General features: G+C 52.2%; 1 protein-coding gene across 1 annotated transcript; it reads left to right on the forward strand.

The window, feature by feature from the left end:
• The first annotated feature begins 18,181 nt into the window (after positions 1–18,181).
• On the forward strand, positions 18,182–19,969 carry apof (apolipoprotein F). Its single transcript, XM_088910528.1, is given in 3 exon segments — positions 18,182–18,285; positions 18,547–18,827; positions 18,830–19,969. Coding segments are annotated over 2 exon segments (1,272 nt in total). The 5' UTR covers positions 18,182–18,285; positions 18,547–18,564; the 3' UTR covers positions 19,839–19,969.

Genomic DNA, 19,969 nt, shown 5'->3' on the forward strand with positions numbered 1-19,969 from the left:
TTGTCAGTGCCAGTTCCTGGCAGCCTCTCTGCTGCCAGAGGAAACCGCTCTAATTGCCTGGGCTTCCCCCTGAAGGGGCCTGTCGTCAGTGATGCCTGCTCGTGCAGCGCAAGCTTTATGGATTTGTTTAATCTAGTGGGGGAGTCTCCTGGGGCAGAGGCAGCTCTGTAATGCTGGCGGGTCTGGATCACGGCTGGACGGCTTCCCAGGCTGTCTGGGGCTCTCGGACTGCCTGCACAGACAGACCACTTAGGAGGGGCTGGGCTTTGGGGGTGTCCGTTCTGCTGGCATGGCTGGAGCCTGCCATGGGCTGGCGGGTGCTAATGTAGATTGTATTAAATTGATCTAGACTGGTCTCCGATGGTCAAGGTCAGATTGATCTAAATTGATTATACTGCTCTGTACTGAAGTAGTGCAGACTGGTTTTGGTCTCAACTAGATTACTAGTACAGAATAAATCAGATCTGTACTGGTGCGTTCAGTTTGAGCTGAACTGGACTGTACTAGATTAATCTGTACTGATCTGGACTGTATTAATCTGTACTGATCTAGACTGGACTGTATTGACTATACTGGATTAAATGAGCTTGATTTCAACTGGACTTGAACCAAAAAAGATTGGACTGTATTGGTCTGGGCTGTACTTGATCACATTAGATTGGTCTGCTCTGTACTAGATCAAATGGGATTGACCTGGACTGTGCTAGATCACATTGGTTTGGTGAGGACTGGTGTAGATCAAATCAGTTTGGTACGAACTGGTCTGGACTGGATTGCAATCCATTTAAATTAAGACCTGAGTGACCTGAGTGCACTAGTCTTGGGAATGCAGATAGATGGGGTATGGTTTCCCTCCTGCCTGGGGTCTCAGCTCCAGCCTTGCTCCTGAGCCATGCTGCTGGAGCCTTGAGACCATGCCTGGAAACCTGCAGCTATGTGCTGGGGCTCGGGGGTGATGCAGGGCTGCCTGTGGTGGACAGCAGCTCTTATGAGGTTCTTGTGAAGCAGCAACCAGGCTTGAAGACACCTCGTGGACATGAAGGGCCTCCTGATTGAAAATACAACTGAAATAGCAATGACATCCTCATTTGTCATAATAATAGAGCTGACCATCCTAATACTTGGGACAAATTAGAAGGTGTTGTCACGACAACCTAGTGTGCACAACATCACTGTGATTACGACAACAAGAATAGGCATTTGTTTCAGAACTGAGTGCTGAATCTGGAAAGAGCTGGTTCTCATACATCCTAGCTCCATTCCCGGGGATCCACTAGTATTCTGTGAATTCTGGGAGTTTTGTGAAATTCCATTTTTTTACTATAGTTTATAGACACTTAGCGCCCAGAATATGATTCCCGCTATCTGTGCCAGCAGGGGATCAGATTTTGAGCCTTTTTGCACAGGGCTCTTTAAAGGACAACCCAAAACACAATGTTGAGATGGGTTTGCGACTCGTAGTCCTGAAGGTTTTTAGGGGCTCTGGAAGTCTGGGACAAGCCACCTACCCATGTTGCTGAAGCACTGCTTGGCTGCCACCAGAGCACAATCCCTGATAGGGTCAGCCAGTGGGGTCCCCTCCCTCCCCTGTCTCTTTCTCCTTCTCACAGCCCCTCTGTCACCCTGGGGTTCTGGAAGTGACGCACGCAGGACGTCCGCCTCAGCTCACACAGACACAGTGTTCCTCGCAGCCCCACCTGGGTCCCAGGTGCGCCCTGAATGACTCCTGTCCTCAGCTCTCCAGCTTTCCCTTTCTCCTGCCACACGGAATGGCATTTCTGATGAAAGCAGGCTGTTCTGTTTACTTGCCTCTTTGTCTGTTCCTGGAACACGACGAGAGAAATAAGCGCTCTCCTGCACTCAAATAAATTATCTCCGAACTGCTGCACTCCAAAAAAATTGTGGCGCTCATCTTGAGACAAGCTGGTGGAAAATTGGGTGCCATCTTTAATACACAGCTTGTAATTGGATCCTTCGGAAAACAATGTTCCAGTCAGAACAACAACAGTGTGGCTCTGCTTCTCCTGCACAGTAAGGAAAGGATGACTATTCGTTTCTTGTCTTTACAAGACAAGCTGCCAAAATGACTCAGTTTAAGTCCGTTTAAGGCACAGGTGGAGCCCACAATTTAGGCTTATCACCTGATGCATCTCATCCAAATGCAACCCAGGTCTGAAGGGAGGGTCCTGCACCCACAGGCTGAAGGAACTGAGTCTCTTCAGTTTGAAGGGAGTGTCCTGCACCCACAGGCTAAAGGAACTGAGTCTCTTCAGTTTGAAGGGAGTGTCCTGCACTGACAGGCTGAAGGAACTGAGTCTCTTTAGTCTGAAGGGAATGTCCCACACTGAAAGGTCGAAGGAACTGAGTCTCTTAAGTCTGAAGGGAATGTCCCACACTGAAAGGTCGAAGGAACTGAGTCTCTTTAGTTTGAAGGGAGTGCCGTGCACTGACAGGCTGAAGGAACTGAGTCTCCTTAGTCCAAAGGGTGGGTGTATGGAAAGAAAAAACAAGTTGTTCAGGAAGCTGCTAGATCAGATTCATGAATCTACTAACTACCAGATGGGCTGGTTGGGTGCCTGATCGCGTTTTCTACACACCTGGAGGGATTTACAACCCCTTCAAAGATGCCCCATTGTGTTGAAAGACAAACAATGTCTACCTGTTGTTTTAAAGTGAATATTTTAAATGCAAAGGTGAATGCGCTGTCTGAACACTTTTATAGGTGAAAGTTGTCAGCAAAAACTGCAAAGAAAAATCAATAACTAAAATTTGTTGATTGCATAAGGAAGTGTGTGCAATTATAGCTGCAAGTCTATTGGGATACTTTGAACAGCTGGATGGGTCTGGTTGCATATCAGACTCCCTTTGCACAGCTGCTTGATCCAGCCCAGGTTTTACCTTCAGCATTGCTGAAGACAAAAAGCAGACGCATTCGATTGGGGCGCAGTCAGCACCAGTACTCATTTTCAATGGCTGTCCATGAAGAACATGCAGAGTTAATTATGTTGTTGTGGTGTCAGGGAATTGACAGGGATCATTCAGAGGACTGGAAATATAGCTGGAGGCAGCGGGGAGGAGAGAACCAGCCTCAGGATCGCGTGCCGGGCACCGATGTGTCACCTGCGGCTGATTGATTCGCCTGGCGGGGGCACAAGCAGCCTTAATGAGCCTTGCTCGTTATTGTTGACGAGGTTTTTAACGATGCCCTCTCTCGGTGTGACAAGGCCTTGAGAAAGCTGAGGAATTGCAGAAGAAGCGTGCCGGCTCTTTGCTCAAAGTAATTAGCTGAGTTAAAGATGGTGCATGGCTGGCTATTACTTTAAAGTGTTACATTAACTTTCTCTGCGCTTGCAGGAAACACTGGGTAACTGCGCGGCCTCTTGAAACCTGTTTTCCTGCAACCTGAGCATCAGTTGTTTTGATGATCCTGCGGATGAGGCAGAACTGATCTAGAACAGGATGGACGGTCCTGATCCTGGAGAGCCTGAATGTGTGCAGATTTCTTAATTCAAATCCATCCATCCATTTCCTTCAGAGCCAGAGCCTATCCCGTAAGCAAGGAGCGCAAGGCAGGATACACTCTGGACAGGACAACGGTCCATCACAGGGTAGGTACAAAGACACAGACACTCATAGAAGGGCCAATATTCCCAGCAGTCAATTAACCTACCAGCATGTCTTTGGACTGTGGGAGGAAACCCACGCGGACACAAGAAAAACATGCAGACTCCACCAAAAGAGCACCCCAGGAATTGAGCCCAGAGCCCCAGTGCTGCGAGGCAGCATTGCTGACCACTGCACCATCACGACAACTCTTAGTTCATTGTTGGCTTAATTGGACTAATTTAATGCCTTCTCCCAGCTCTTCAGATGTTGGCACTTTGAACAGATTTAGAATACCTGTGCTGGCCCTCCAGGACTGAACAGGACTAGACTCCAAGTTCTGCAGAATCTGCTGGTTTCTGTTCCAGGTCTGCTCTCTGTAAATATATCATCTTATTTATTCCAAGTGAAGATGTGTGTGTGTGAACTCATCACAGGTCTGGGGGTGTGTGTGAACTCATCGCAGGTCTGGGTGTGTGTGTGTGTGAACTCATCACAGGTCTGGGGGTGTGTGTGAACTCATCGCAGGTCTGGGTGTGTGTGTGTGTGAACTCATCACAGGTCTTGGGGTGTGTGTGTGAACTCATCACAGGTCTGGGGGTGTGTGTGTGAACTCATCGCAGGTCTGGGGGTGTGTGTGTGAGCTCATCACAGGTCTGGGAGTGTGTGTGTGAACTCATCGCAGGTCTAGGGGTCTGTGTGTGTGAACTCATCACAGGTCTGGGTGTGTGTGTGTGAACTCATCACAGGTCTGGGGGTGTGTGTGTGAACTCATCACAGGTCTGGGAGTGTGTGTGTGAACTCATCGCAGGTCTAGGGGTCTGTGTGTGTGAACTCATCACAGGTCTGGGTGTGTGTGTGTGTGAACTCATCACAGGTCTGGGGGTGTGTGTGAACTCATCACAGGTCTGGGTGTGTGTGTGTGAACTCATCGCAGGTCTGGGGCTGTGTGTGAACTCATCACAGGTATAGGGGTGTGTGTGTGTGAACTCATCACAGGTCTGGGAGTGTGTGTGTGAACTCATCACAGGTCTGGGTGTGTGTGTGTGAACTCATCGCAGGTCTAGGGGTGTGTGTGAACTCATCGCAGGTATAGGGGTGTGTGTGTGTGAACTCATCACAGGTCTGGGAGTATGTGTGTGTGAATTCATCACAGGTCTCGGAATGTGTGTGTGTGAACTCATCGCAGGTCTGGGTGTGTGTGTGTGAACTCATCGCAGGTCTGGGTGTGTGTGTGTGAACTCATCGCAGGTCTGGGGGTGTGTGTGTGTGAACTCATCACAGGTCTGGGGGTGTGTGTGTGTGAACTCATCGCAGGTCTGGGAGTGTGTGTGTGTGTGAACTCATCACAGGTCTGGGTGTGTGTGTGTGAACTCATCGCAGGTCTAGGGGTGTGTGTGAACTCATCGCAGGTATAGGGGTGTGTGTGTGTGAACTCATCACAGGTCTGGGAGTATGTGTGTGTGAATTCATCACAGGTCTCGGAATGTGTGTGTGTGAACTCATCGCAGGTCTGGGTGTGTGTGTGTGAACTCATCGCAGGTCTGGGGGTGTGTGTGTGTGAACTCATCACAGGTCTGGGGGTGTGTGTGTGTGAACTCATCGCAGGTCTGGGAGTGTGTGTGTGTGAACTCATCGCAGGTCTGGGAGTGTGTGTGTGTGTGAACTCATCACAGGTCTGGGGGTGTGTATGTGAACTCATCACAGGTCTGGGGGTGTGTGTGTGTGAACTCATCACAGGTCTGGGGGTGTGTATGTGAACTCATCACAGGTCTGGGGGTGTGTGTGTGAACTCATCGCAGGTCTGGGGGTGTGTGTGTGAGCTCATCACAGGTCTGGGAGTGTGTGTGTGAACTCATCGCAGGTCTAGGGGTCTGTGTGTGTGAACTCATCACAGGTCTGGGTGTGTGTGTGTGAACTCATCACAGGTCTGGGGGTGTGTGTGTGAACTCATCACAGGTCTGGGAGTGTGTGTGTGAACTCATCGCAGGTCTAGGGGTCTGTGTGTGTGAACTCATCACAGGTCTGGGTGTGTGTGTGTGTGAACTCATCACAGGTCTGGGGGTGTGTGTGAACTCATCACAGGTCTGGGTGTGTGTGTGTGAACTCATCGCAGGTCTGGGGGTGTGTGTGAACTCATCGCAGGTATAGGGGTGTGTGTGTGTGAACTCATCACAGGTCTGGGAGTGTGTGTGTGAACTCATCACAGGTCTGGGTGTGTGTGTGTGAACTCATCGCAGGTCTAGGGGTGTGTGTGAACTCATCGCAGGTATAGGGGTGTGTGTGTGTGAACTCATCACAGGTCTGGGAGTATGTGTGTGTGAATTCATCACAGGTCTCGGAATGTGTGTGTGTGAACTCATCGCAGGTCTGGTTGTGTGTGTGTGAACTCATCGCAGGTCTGGGGGTGTGTGTGTGTGAACTCATCACAGGTCTGGGGGTGTGTGTGTGTGAACTCATCGCAGGTCTGGGAGTGTGTGTGTGTGAACTCATCGCAGGTCTGGGAGTGTGTGTGTGTGTGAACTCATCACAGGTCTGGGGGTGTGTATGTGAACTCATCACAGGTCTGGGGGTGTGTGTGTGTGAACTCATCACAGGTCTGGGGGTGTGTATGTGAACTCATCACAGGTCTGGGGGTGTGTGTGTGTGAACTCATCGCAGGTCTGGGGGTGTGTGTGAACTCATCGCAGGTCTGGGAATGTGTGTGTGTGAGCTCATCGCAGGTCTGGGGGTGTGTGTGAACTCATCACAGGTCTGGGGGTGTGTGTGTGAACTCATCACAGATATAGGGTTATGGGATTTGAATGATCACTAAATGTCTTAATTTAACAAATCACCTGTTTAATTGAGGAGAGTGGAGTTGCTTCATACCTTTAGAACCTGGTGATCCGATCCCATCCCACAGACAAGGGCCTGGTGCCAATTGCACCCTCCTGTGTACAGTCGCTCTGTACAATCACATCTGCTAAATGATGCTAAATGCTAATTACCGTTATTATCTAGTGCACCAGACATTCAGGTGTTCCAGCTATGTAATGAAGACCAGGGGGGCTAAATAATCATTTTGCCAAATTACACAAACAATTAGATCAATCCAGCTGTTTAAAGGGAGGTGGGAATACATTCCACTCATCCCTGTGGTCCCTTTGGGATTGCAGCTGTGTCCGATGTTGGCAGTGCAGTGTCTCCATTACGCCTGCTTCCTGTGTAACGAGCGGCTGCAAACTGACTCTGTCCAAACTCAGCCCTTTCCCTTTGCCAGCACCAGCGGGCGAGCGATCTGACAGGCGCATGGCATTCCAGCATCGGGGCTCGGGATTGTCCGGAATACTGTCTCCAGCGGCCGGAATCAGGGACTGCTGTGCTCAAACCCTGGTCCAGGATATAGGCTTCAGCCAACAACATGGCTGAGTTGCTTGTTTCAGACCCCCACCTCCCTTTGTGTAGAGAAATGTGTCTCCTGTTCTCAGTTTTAAATGCACTTCCCAGCAGATCTTTCCCACCTGAGGCTGGAAACGTGTGGGATACAGACACTCTTTCCCACCTGAGGCCGGAGACGCGTGGGATACAGCCCCTCTATCCCACCTGAGGCCAGAGACGCGTGGGATACAGCCCCTCTATCCCACCTGAGGCCGGAGACGCGTGGGATACAGCCGCTCTATGCCACCTGAGGCCAGAGACGCGTGGGATACAGCCGCTCTATCCCACCTGAGGCTGGAGATGAGTAAGATACACTCGCTCTATCCCACCTGAGGCTGGAGATGAGTGAGATACAGCCCCTCTATCCCACCTGAGGCCGGAGACGAGTGGGATACAGCCGCTCTATCCCACCTGAGGCCGGAGACGAGTGAGATACAGCCGCTCTATCCCACCTGAGGCTGGAGATGAGTGAGATACAGCCCCTCTATCCCACCTGAGGCCGGAGACGAGTGAGATACAGCCCCTCTATCCCACCTGAGGCCGGAGACGAGTGAGATACAGCCCCTCTATCCCACCTGAGGCCGGAGACGAGTGAGATACAGCCGCTCTATCCCACCTGAGGCCGGAGACGAGTGAGATACAGCCGCTCTATCCCACCTGAGGCCGGAGACGAGTGAGATACAGCCGCTCTATCCCACCTGAGGCCGGAGATGAGTGAGATACAGCCCCTCTATCCCACCTGAGGCCGGAGACGAGTGAGATACAGCCGCTCTATCCCACCTGAGGCCGGAGACGAGTGAGATACAGCCGCTCTATCCCACCTGAGGCCGGAGACGAGTGGGATACAGCCGCTCTATCCCACCTGAGGCCGGAGACACGTGGGATACAGAGGATTAGGGGTTCCCTTGGCACCTCTCTTAGCTGGAAGGATGTAACAAACCTGGCTCAGCTTTATTAATTTGGTAGGTTTTGTTTAAAGAGCCGGAGCGTGGCTGATCTGAGCGCCCTGCAGGCAGGCGGGGCCGTGGCAGCTATTGAAGCCATGCATCAATTCGGAGGAGTGCGAAGTCTTCATCTCCTTCCTCTCTCCTTCCGTAGGGCTCACATTCTGGCTTTGTCATTTTCCGAGCTGCAGGGCGTCAGGGAGTGAGAGGCCCAGGACGGGCTGGGAGAGCCTTTCCCAGTGTACCCCCCTGTACAGATGTGCCAGGCATTCAGAATCCATCTGCACCAACCTCTCTTGCAGCTCACCTGTTGTTAACCTGTCCTTATCTCGTGACTTCCTGTTCTGCCTGCTGTGCTGTATAATCCAAAGGACCCTCAGCTGACCAAGACTCCCTGAGGTCCCCAGACAACCTCTACTTCCAGCACAGCATCGGGCTCGGTTATTCAAACACTTTGATTGTCATGCAAGCTGCAGGCCTGTGAGACTTTGTGAGCTCTTCTCTCAGCACTTCTGAAAGCCAAGCCACCGACAACCCCTCCTGATCACCATGCAGTGAGAGATTGTAATCAACGCAGTTGGATATTCTATTCATCCATTTTATATCCGCTTGATCCAATTCAGGGCTGCAGGGGGTGCTAGAGCCTATGCTGGCAGGCCATGGGTACAAGGCAGTGTACACCCTGGACAGGACGCCAGTCTATCGCAGGGCACACACACAGTCACACCAGGGTCACTTTTCCCAGAAACTAAGTTATCAAAATATTAGATTCTTCCAATCAGACCTTCAGTGAAAAACAGGTTAAAAAAAAAGCAGGCAGTCTCTAGACCAGCGCTGGGACTGTCAAGCCCTCCTTGCACGAGGAAGGAAAAAAAGAGCAGACCCACATGATCTTAGGTGTACGGAGCACAGTCGATCACTATGACAAAAGACCCTCTTCAGCTCCATTGTATTTCTCTTTAATTTCCCTTATTGCCCCCCTCTCCAGAGGGAACCACTGACCCCCTTCCCTCTGCCCTTTATTAAGGAGGTGGTTGGATTTGTCACAGGCGTTTCTTTAAATTTCCCTTCAAAATTTGTTCAAGAAAAGCAAAGCGGGCCGAAAGTGCTCCCTCTCGTGGTCACTGAGGTGTACAGCGGCAAAGCAGTATAAAATCAGTATATAGTTGAAAGAATGGCTCTGGGGCTCAGGGCGCCTAGTTTAATCCCTTCTAGGCCTCTCGGTAGCAGTGGTCAACATCGCTGGCTCACAGTGCTGGGGCCCTGGGTTCAATTCCAGGGGTGCTGTCTGTAAGGAGTTTGTATGTTCTCCCTGTGTTCACATGGATTTCCTCCTGCAGTCCAGAGACATGCTGGCAGGTTAATTGGTTTGGGAAAGCTGGCCCTGGTGTGAGTGTGTGAGTGTCTGTGTGTGTCCTGAGATAGACGGGCGTCCTGTCCAGGGTGTATCCTGCCGTGTACACAGTGCTTTCCAGGACAGACTCTGAGTCACTGTGACGCTGAAATGGATAAGTGGTTACTGACAGTGATGTGATGTGATCTGAGTGGCTCCTGTGCCCAAGTTTCGCTTTCGGGTCTTTAGAATCTTTTACAATGTGTTCTCCAGATTTCCTACTGTTTGTACTGATTAAGCACAGAAAATAAAAGGCTGGATGGATGGAAATTGCTATTCATCAGCTTAATGGAGCGGAGAGGTGAGGCTAACACACACCTGTGTCTGAACGCGGCCCTGCTGTCCGTATTTGTGCTGGTGCTGGAGAGAGGTTTTACAAGCCTGCAGGTCAAGTGCACCTTGCTCCTGCAGGTGACATCGTACCATCCCGGGACAAAGATGGACAAGAGAGACAGCAGCGGGAGAGAGAGGGATGGCCTGCGTGTGTGTGTCTGGGCCTGCACCACTGCAGGCTTCGGAAACTGGGCAATGCAGCACCTGCCCAGCTTGAAGAGCACCTAAAACAGATCTTCAGCCGCCTCCAGACCTTACAGACCCTGAAGAAGTCTCGGGAGGGTCTAACAGGGCAGAGCAGAGCGGATTCTCCGACATGCTGTCAGCGCAGGACACTCTCTTCAGGCTAAAGGGGACATCTGGGCCACGTTTCACCCGGTGACCTGCAGTAAATCTCACGCTCTCAGCGCGCCCTTGGGAGAAGGGCGGGGCTATTCGCTCTGGAGGGGCCCTTGATTGGGGAGGGGGAGGGGCCTTCATATCCAAAACTCTGAAGCACCTGCTGGAGCTACGGACAGGAGAGACGGGAATCTGGACAGAGCAGTTCCCAGAAATGGAGCATTATAATCTGCATTAAGGATCACATTAAGGGCTCACTGGAATGGTGTCTACAAGAAGAATTTAATTTCTCAGTCTCTTTCGAGCCCAGCTGCATTGGGTGACCTTGACTCTTCTGATCCTTTAGTTGCCTGATTGATCCTTAATTGTTTAATTGATTCCAGAACCACAACTCTTAGGCTCTGAGTAGTGCATCTGTAGTAGGGACTGTCCACCCACTTTCTCACCACTTTATCCAGTACAGGGTTGCAGAGCCTATCCCAGCATGCAATGGGTGCAAGGCAGGATACACCCTGGTACGGGACACCAGTCCATCACAGAGCAGACATTGACACACACATTCACACCAGGGTCAATTTTCTTTGGACTGTGGGAGGAAACTGGAGCACCTGGAGGAAACTCATTTGAGCACGGGGAGAACATGCAAACTCCACACAGACAGCACCCAAGGAAATGAACCCAGCTGCAAGACAGCAATGCTGGCCACTGCACCACTGAGCCACCATGTAGGGATTTTACTACAGTAAATTCTACAGCATAATACTATGAGTCAGTATTTTAGCTTCAGTGGAGCTGAATTAAGACGGGACAGTTTGCTAAGCGGAGAAGCACAACCTCTTTTTCTAGGATCAATCCATAGTTACAAATGTATCAAACCTTTCAAGGAAAGCGGGCTGTTGCATTTCAGTTGGAAAAGCCCGCGTGCCTGTAAGTCCGTTCCAGAGCCTTCACTCCAAATGACCTCCTGGAACTGGCCCGAGTGGTCGAGTTGCTCCATACCTTGAGGAAGAGAACATCCAACACCTGGGCCCTGTGGCTCTCCAGAACCGCAGGAGAGCGAACAGGAGCTTCTGTTCTCTCTTTCTTCACCGCTTCTCCTTATGTAACTTGCCGTGTTCTGCAGGACAAAGCGGTCTCCTTGACGAGCGCCTGCCTGGCTGAGCGAGCTCTGCTCTGAAGAGCCTTTTCAAAGCAGATCGGGGTTTTCTTTCAAAAGCGCGCTCCCTCCTTCTCGATTTGCAACTCATCAGCGCGCAGCCCCTGAAACGAGCCCCTCGTCGGGGCTGATTAACTCATCTCCCTGTCGCACCTGAACCCGCACAGAGCCGCGGTCCTGCCAGCGAAGGAGGGGGCGACGAGGAACTCGGCACGACGCCTCTATGGAGGAGCTGTGTGCTTGGGTGCGCTCTTTTCTTTCAGGTCTCTGGCTCGTCGAGACGCAGATGAAGGATCTCACGGAAGGAAACGTCTCAGTCTTGCGCTGACCCCGGGCCTGCGTGACGGTGAGCCCTGAGTCACTGCTCTCTGACATCGCTGCCCTGAGTCACCTGACCCTTTCAAATTTGATTTAATTTGATTCAGAACCGACTTTTGCTGGAATTCCGCAGCTTTTCCTCTTACGGTGCCGTGGCTTGTCTGACACGGCGTTGCTGTTTTTTTTTGTGGACTTCTCGAGGATAAGGGACCGATCCTCCTCCCCCCAAGGCCGAAAACTTCACTCAGAAGTCTCAGACAGCCTTACCCTCGGGGGGGGCCTCAGGGTTGACATGACTTTGCCTCTGATCCCCCCCACCTTCTCAGACGACGCCCCCAGGGGGCGCGGGGTGTGCACGCTCCTGGGGGTCCCGGTGAGCGATCCACCTCCCGACGCTGTCGTCTCACGCAGACATCTGTGATGGACTGGCACCCCGTCCAGAGTGTACCCCGCCTTGCGCCCCTTGTTTGTCGGCTAGGCTCTGGCTCCCCCATGCCTCTGAAATGGAGGAAGCAGTTAGAATATGGCTGGCAGGATGAATTTTGCCCAGGGTTACAGCAGGGGGACGTTTCTCCAGCCCCACCTGCCAGGAAACATGATGGGGAAGGAAATTAGAGCTGCACAATGGTGGTGCTGATACCTGTGCATCCCTGAAATGCTTCCCCAGCTCGTTGCTTCATGCCTGGCCCTGGGAAGAATGGCCTGCTTGTGTTGTGCTTGTCTGCTGCCTGCAGTGGGCCACTCAGCAAGATGAACACATCCGATACAGTGAGGTAGCACTGGCAATAGTCTAATCATTGATATTCATTGCACTCATTTAGTTTGCAAATAGTCTGGATTTAAGATTATTATTAGTGGGTTGCAACAAGTATCTTTTCAGCTGCACATTTGTCAGTTCTAGTCTGCAGATTGTGTAGCCGTGCAACATGCGAAGATGCCTCTGTGCTTAAACAGACTAACACAAAGCAAGTAGATGTGGGCTGGGGTGGAGTCTCGCTCCAGTGTCTGTTTTCCTCAGCAGAAGGAGATCTGGGCAGTCATGCGGCACGGGACAGTGCGCAGGTCGCCACCACAGCCGGGAACTGTGACGGACGCCGAGCCCGAGGAGAAACAGACACAATCCTGTCGAAAAAAGGCACACGTTCTGCCAAGATACTGCTGTCCTCAGCCGAAGTCCAAGGACACAGGGCTGAATGGACTTGTTATTGTGGCTCTATTTTCATGCAGAACCTTTGGAATGAATCCTAATATACAGGCTAACAACAACACCCCCGTCTCCCCCAGACAAAGACGGATATCAGACAGGGTTGTAAGTGACATGATTACATTTTCTGTATTAATTAGTCTATTCCTATCTCTTCGGATTGTTTAATTGTAAATTGCTTCGAGAATGGCTCTATATATTAACGGAGGGACTGTTGTGTCATTGATAGTACTGTTGTGAGTTAGTACAATATGTGTCTGTTTTTCTTTCTGGAAAGGCAAGACGTTTATTCTTAAGCCAGGTGGTTCATTGTCCTGGATTTTCTTTCCCTGTCCTTGGTGTGCAGTGAACTGGGAGCCCGTGGCTCTCTGAATGACATACTGGTCTCATCACAGGGCTCCCCCTGCTTCAAGCTCTGCTGGTACCAGTTTACATAGCGGGGGGCACTGGATCAGCTGGGGCACAGCTGCACACTCAAGGATACTGCCTCAGTATCTGCAGTGAGGACTGGGCCCATGACCCTCTAGCCAGGCGTCTGTGGCTCTGACCAGTGCTCGGTGGCGCCCTCTTCTGGAGAGGTGCGGTGAGGTACGGGCATGGAAGCACAGAGTGGGTCAACTCCAGAAATCCGAGTGGGAAAGCAGCAATACGGGATCCGCAGGCAGAAGCATCGTGTCTGTCCCTGAGTGACAGAGCCTTCACTCATCGCTGTTCTTCTCCGGATTCCGTACACACTGGAGAACCATGTGGGAAAAAAACCCGCAGTCTGTGGCTGGCAGACATGCATGGCTGCAATGCCTAATCAAATGAAAATTAAACCAATGAGGCCCACACAGCCTGCCCCGCTCTTAATTGAGATGTACTGCCCTGCAGTTCGCTGATTGGATCCAGGCCTTTCCCTGTAATTTCCACTGGTAAGTAATTTAAGACCTGGAAGCGGTCCAGATCATCGATATACTGTACATCCAGCGGGTGTGGAGCAGTGGGTGTCACTCTTGCCATATTGAATTATGATGTCATTTTCCATCTGGAAGTCCTATGAGGGGATCAGTAATATCTCCATCTCTTTATGTCATTCATAACCATTCACATCTCTAACACACTGACGCTGTACTTACAGGAGGAGGAGGAGCTCAACCACGCCCACTGTAACAACGCCATCTTTCTCCACGAGGAAGGGTGGGGTTAGACTAACCATGCCCACTTTATTTTTCAGAGAGCTTTATTGGCATGACCAGTGAGTTCCACGGTTGCCAAAGTAGATACAATCAACACAGTACATTTTACAGTTTAAACACGTCATTGAACTTTTACAGAGATCACTTTATACATTATAAATTGTTAATAGAAAAGCTCACTGTCTGCTACCAGTTCAACTGAGTTCCCTCCCCCTTCTCCCAGTAGGATTGGGAGCTGTACTGATTCTGGCAGGAGTGGAAATTCTGGGATTAGATTTGTTATTTTAGGGAAAAATGTTTGTGTTATTCCAGAGTATTCCTCACGGTGCAGCAGACAGTGCGCCGGACCGAACACGGAGCTGTCTCCGTCGCCTCCCGGGCTGGCCTGGCTGCAGAACCGGAGGGGTGGGTGGGTGTTAGAGCACGAGGTGCGAAGAGAGCAGCCGCACGGCACTCGCGTGCCAATGAGCACGTGGACGGGAGCAGTGCCCGGGGGGGCGTGTCTGGACCGAGACCTCCCCCGGCGGCTCGTAAGAGAAACCCTTTACAAAGAGAAAAGACTCCTCTTGCTTCAAAACCAGTTCGGTTATCTGCCGCGCACACACACTTATACCGCTACGAGGTATTTTATTCCCTGTTTGATTCCTCACCTCTCGCTTTCTATCCAAGGTTTGCAAGACGCCAGTGCACAAAAGCTGCAGTGACCCCCTCTCGATCCCTCTCCTGTATTTATTGACGTATTACACGGATCTGCAGCCCGGTTTTCTTGCGTGCAAAATGTATCTTCCAGTAGGATATTTACACAGGCTCGGACTGTGGAATAAAAATAACCCGTTTTAAGTTCTCCAGAGCTTTTTTTCCGATGAGCAGATCAGGTGTGCACTCGGTACCTACAGCGAGCGCCGCCCTCTTGTGGTCGAGACTGGAACAGACCTTTCCCTTGTGGCTCTGTTCGAGAAACTGAATTTTGTTTCCTCGGAGGCGTGTCAGTCGGAACAGATCTTGCTTCATAATTAATTACAATAATGACTAATCAGGAACTGTAAAATTCGTTTTGGTACTCAATATCTATAGGAATTTCACCTTTCTGTGCCTCTGCCATGGTGTAGCAGACGTAATAATGTTATAATTATGTACATAATTATGTAATTATCCCAAACTAAATGAATTGTATCTTTTTGGAACAATATACTTTTTCAATTCTGCTGTCACAGAAGGTGTTTTCCCTGGCAGAGACAGGAAGCCTTTAACTTCAGAAGAAGTATTGTAAGGAGTCAAAGATGTCAAAATTGGCCCAACTGGTTTGGTTGGTTCTTAGGAAATAATTGATCTAAGGATCTCCTTTGGGTGTGTTGTGAAAGCAGACTGTGCAGGCGTAGTCAGCTGTTGTCCTGCAGGAATTTCACTCCAGACCGGCTGTTAACCAGCGAAATCAGCTCATTACTGGCTTATTTAGACTGGTTTACAACTTTCTGCTGCTGATGTGTCATTCCCTCAGATCAAGGACTGCACACCCCCGAGCCAGCGTATCAGCTTTGACCCCATGGCTGGGGCTGGGTAGTTCGTTCCAGACCCCTACCTCTCTTTGTGTAGAGAAGTGTGTCTTCTGTTTTCAGAATTAAATGCATTTCCCTTCTTTTTGTTTAGTTTCGCTGTTTGTTTTGTAGAAATCTGAAGGATCAACCATGCCAAAGTCTTCAATAAAATCAAACACTCTTTGTGGAATTGGTCTGATTACTTTACTTAACTGGCTCTGTTCTTTACCCCTCTGCTCCAGCTGTATTCAGGACTTCCTCTCATAGTGTATCCTCATTGTGCATGTTTTGTATTTTCATTTTATTTATTTTTTTATTTTTATTTTTGTATTGTTGTTGTCGTTCAGTAAAGCGCTTTGAGAAGCCATCTTTAAAGGAACTATATAAAATAGTTTATTATTATATTGTTCTCCTTATCTCAAGCCCTGCACCTGCCTTGACAATGCAAGCACGGTCTGTACCCTTTGGATCCCCGCGCTGCCCTCCTGCAGACCTGGGCGGGCTGCGATGAGGAACACAGATGAGACTGCTGGGTCCGGATGTGGATCGGAGTACTGCATGTGCTGTCGTTATCATCCCAGAGCACATTGGCAGAACACCCACACAACCACCACAGAAGCAGAGTCTGAAAATAGTCTACAATTCTGACAAGATACGGTACAAAAGCACATTTTATAGGACAGAACCAGAACAAAGCCTGGCGTGACTGTATCCAGCTTTCACATTCCTGTCAACAGGCAGTCCCAGTAAACACTTACTGCAGTATTGTTACGGTATTAGTGTCCTGTGGTACAAGTGATGTGATGTGGAACACAGTGAATCCCTCAGCATTTGAACAGGAGAGGCTGCAGAAGAGAGGTAATTTAACAGCTAATTCATACAGCTGTTTCTGGAAAGAATCCGGAGATTAGGTCTCAACCACCTGGCTAGGAAGCCTGTTTCAGACACCCACAACTCTTTGTGTAAAGAAGCATTTCCTATTGTCCATCCCACATGCATTCCTGTTTAGTCTGCAATTGTGAACCGATTATATGGTAAACAGGCGGTGTCCTAACTATACTCTAAGAGCTTATACAGTTGGATCAAATCTCCAACTGGCTCTCCATTGTTTAAGACTGAAGAAATATAGCTGTTTTTATGCCTTCCCTAGATATACAGTAAATTCCGCACTTTTTTCTGCATACCTGTCATTGAGAGGTGTGGTAAAGGATCCTACCAATTATGGGCAAATGAAAAGTAAGTGAAGCTGTAGTTCAGTGAAAGATAGCTGGAAAGCAAAGTCTGGAGAAAATCCACAAATACAGCACTGGAGTTTCAGAAAGTAAGCACTACTGCATGAATGCCAAGAAACACCTAGGACTCCCACTGCAGAGCAGGGAGATCCACTCCAGGCTTTACCAGTTGCTCAGGGTAATATACAGTGCATAGATCAATGCGTGTGTTTATTTGGAGTCAGTTTAACGAGACACGTGGAAGTAACGTCTGTCACATTGCTTTCCTTCTTCTTTTCTGCTGTTTACACAGGAATGGGCAGCTCGCAAAACGTGAAATGGAGGTAAATTCCAATGTTAAACACAGAATGGGAATCTGATTTGCATCCCAGTGTTTCTAGACGTGAGTAAAATCTGCTCAGTATGTGGTAATGCAGTTGTTGTAAGACCCAGTGACCTAACCTCGCACACACATTGTGGTTAGAAGCTGCCTGGCCTGCACACTGTCCAGAACCCGGCTCTTGGCGCAGAAGAGGGAGAATCTGGGTCAGAGCAAAGCCGTCCTCATTCTCGTGAGCTGGGGGACGAAGCTTGAGAGAGCTCTGGCTCCCTGTGAGTTAATCAATATACCAGGCCGGTCCCCCTGGCTGTGCCAGCTGGCAGAGAGGAGAGTTAGGGAAGAGGAGGGGTGGGGTGAGGGGGCTCTCCTTGGTCCCTGAAAGAATGGCAATAATTTATCTGGAGAATCTGTGATTCATCTCTCAGCCCCGGGAGCCCCAGAGAAGAAAGAAAACAGCACAGACGGACCCCCCTCTCCCTCCCTCTCTCTAGTAAAGGCAGTGTGGGGGCAGGGGGTGCCGGAATACGTTTGCGGACATTCCTGAAATTTAAGATCCCAAGTGGCAACTCCAGTCTTGGATTGCATTCATGGGGAATGGCTCAAAGTTAAAAACACAGAACAAAAGTAAAAAACAGGAGTGTCTCTGGATGGGGAAAGGCACTAAGTAAACAAGCCAAGCTCAGTGCACTCCCCTGATCGCTGACAGTTTCCTAACGTGCGCCCTGCCAGCGGGCTCTGAGGCCACCAAGAGGGGCATCTGCACCACAGACCCGCAGACGAGCGAGCGAGGGTCCTGAACGCCTCAGCCCCAGACCAGCCCTGCCCACAGCGAGCGAGGGTCCTGAACACCTCAGCCCCAGACCAGCCCTGCCCACAGACCTGCAGACGAGCGAGCGAGGGTCCTGAACGCCTCAACCCTGGACCAGCTCTGCCCACAGCGAGCGAGGGTCCTGAACACCTCAGTCCGGGACCAGCCCTGCCCACAGACCCGCAGACGAGCGAGCGAGGGTCCTGAACACCTCAGCCTCGGACCAGCTCTGCCTACAGACCCGCAGACGAGCAAGTGAGAGTTCTGAACGCCTCAGTCCGGGATCAGCCCTGCCCACAGACCCGCAGACGAGCGAGCGACGGTCCTGAACGCCTCAGCCCCGGACCAGCTCTGCCCACAGTGAGCGACGGTCCTGAACGCCTCAGTCCCGGACCAGTTCTGCCCACAGCACCCGCAGGACGACCCAGGTGGGGCCCTGGCTCAGGGACAAGGCACCGACAGAGGAACAGAGGAATAAAGTGAGGAGAAAACCAGGAACCCAGGTTAGAAAGAGCCACATTTGCTGCGTCCTTTTGACTTTCTCTGTGATCCCGAGAGGTCGAAAGTGTTTGCGATTCTGAGATTTGTTTTGGCGGGGGGTGGGGGGGTCGATGAGGAATTCTTGAGTGATTTAATCTAGGGGCTTGAGAAGAGGAATTAAAGAGCTGGAAACGGGCTCCTGTAGCTGTCGCACCGGTCTGGCACGCAGAGCAGACGTCCCGCTGAAACTTGCCTCCTGTGCTCTCTCCTCCCCTGCGCGCCAGCTGGCTCGGACCCGGACCATGACCCCCAAGCTGAAGTGGCTGACGCTGTGCCAGCTGCTGCTGAGCGACGCCTTCCTCTGCCAGGCGCTGACCCTGCCAGCTCCCCTGGGCGCCGTGTGGGCAGTCCCGGTGGAGGAGGTGGAGCAGGAGGATGGGGATGAGGGGCGATTGGCTTCCCTGCAGGAGGCTGGAGCCCCGTCCGAAGCCGAGGAGGAGGAGGAGGAGGAGGGAGGGGGCAATCAGCCAGGAGTGTCCCCTGCTGGAGGCTCCCACTCCTTCCAGGGGGAATTCCGGGCGCTTTCCGCCCGGCTTTGGTGGACGCCCTCTCGGGGACGCTCCAGCACCGGCTGGCCGCCCCAGCGTCCCGGGGGAACCTCAGCTGCGCGGACATGGTGGCCCCTCTCTCTGAAGATGCCGGCTCTTCCTCTTCCGTCTTCCCCCGGCAGCTGGTCAGCCTCTCCCTGGTGCCCGCCCTGGCCGTGCTGGGCTGCCCCCGAGAGGCCCAGGCCCTGGTGCTGGGGCTGTACCAGGCCTTCGGGGTGGGCGACACCCAGGAGCTGCTCCTGCAGCTGGCGGAGCTGATGGCGAGGAGCCCCGGCGAGGGGCGCGACTGGCGGCGCCTGCAGGCCGTGCTGCGGGCGGGGGTGCGGCAGTGCCAGGGCTGGCTCAGGCTGCCCGGGACCCTGCTGCTGGGGCAGGAGGCGGCCGGCCCGCGGCAGGGCGGGCTGGGCGACGCCATGCAGGAGTGCGGCAGGCTGGGCCCCCGGTGCGCCGGGGTGTCCGGGCGCGAGGGCTCTGGGCGCTTCGCCGCCGTGCTGCGGAGAGGCAGCCGGATCGTCCCCTCCGCCGACTCCGAGTCCTGGATCCAGGACTGCGCCGGCGCCCCCGCGGAGGAAGAGGAGGGAGTGGGGGACGGGGGGACCCCGGGCCGGCGCGGCCGGCGCAGCCCGGGCGGAGAGTGCGCCCACGAGACGGAGGAGCGGGTCTACAGCGTGGTGGGCTGGATCCCCGCCGTCAGCACGCTGTACGGCCTGGGCACCGCCGCCTACTACGCCTCCGTCAACTGCTCCCACACCGCGCGGGAGAGGGCGCTCTTGTCCGCGGTCGACCTGGGCACCGACGCTCTCATCGCCGTGTCCGGGGGCACCGTGGGGATCGCGGGGTACGCCCTGGGCTCCGGCCTCAAGACGGGGGTGAAGGCGGGCATCAGGTACCTCCTGAACCGCATGAAGCAGGGGCAGGACCTCGTGTTCGAGCAGGACTACTGGACGCCAGCCACCACCGTCGACTAGCCCGTCTGAACTGAGCCTCCGGCACTTCCTCTCCCAGCCTCCATCTGTCTCCCGGCACGGGGATGGCGGGATACACTTTCCAGCGGGAGGGACGGGAGGTCCGAAACAGCGCCCTGTACCACCGCACTGCA

This window comes from Atractosteus spatula, chromosome 1 (genome assembly GCF_055471065.1).
Source record: "Atractosteus spatula isolate fAtrSpa1 chromosome 1, fAtrSpa1.hap1, whole genome shotgun sequence".
NCBI classification, from domain to species: domain Eukaryota; kingdom Metazoa; phylum Chordata; class Actinopteri; order Semionotiformes; family Lepisosteidae; genus Atractosteus; species Atractosteus spatula.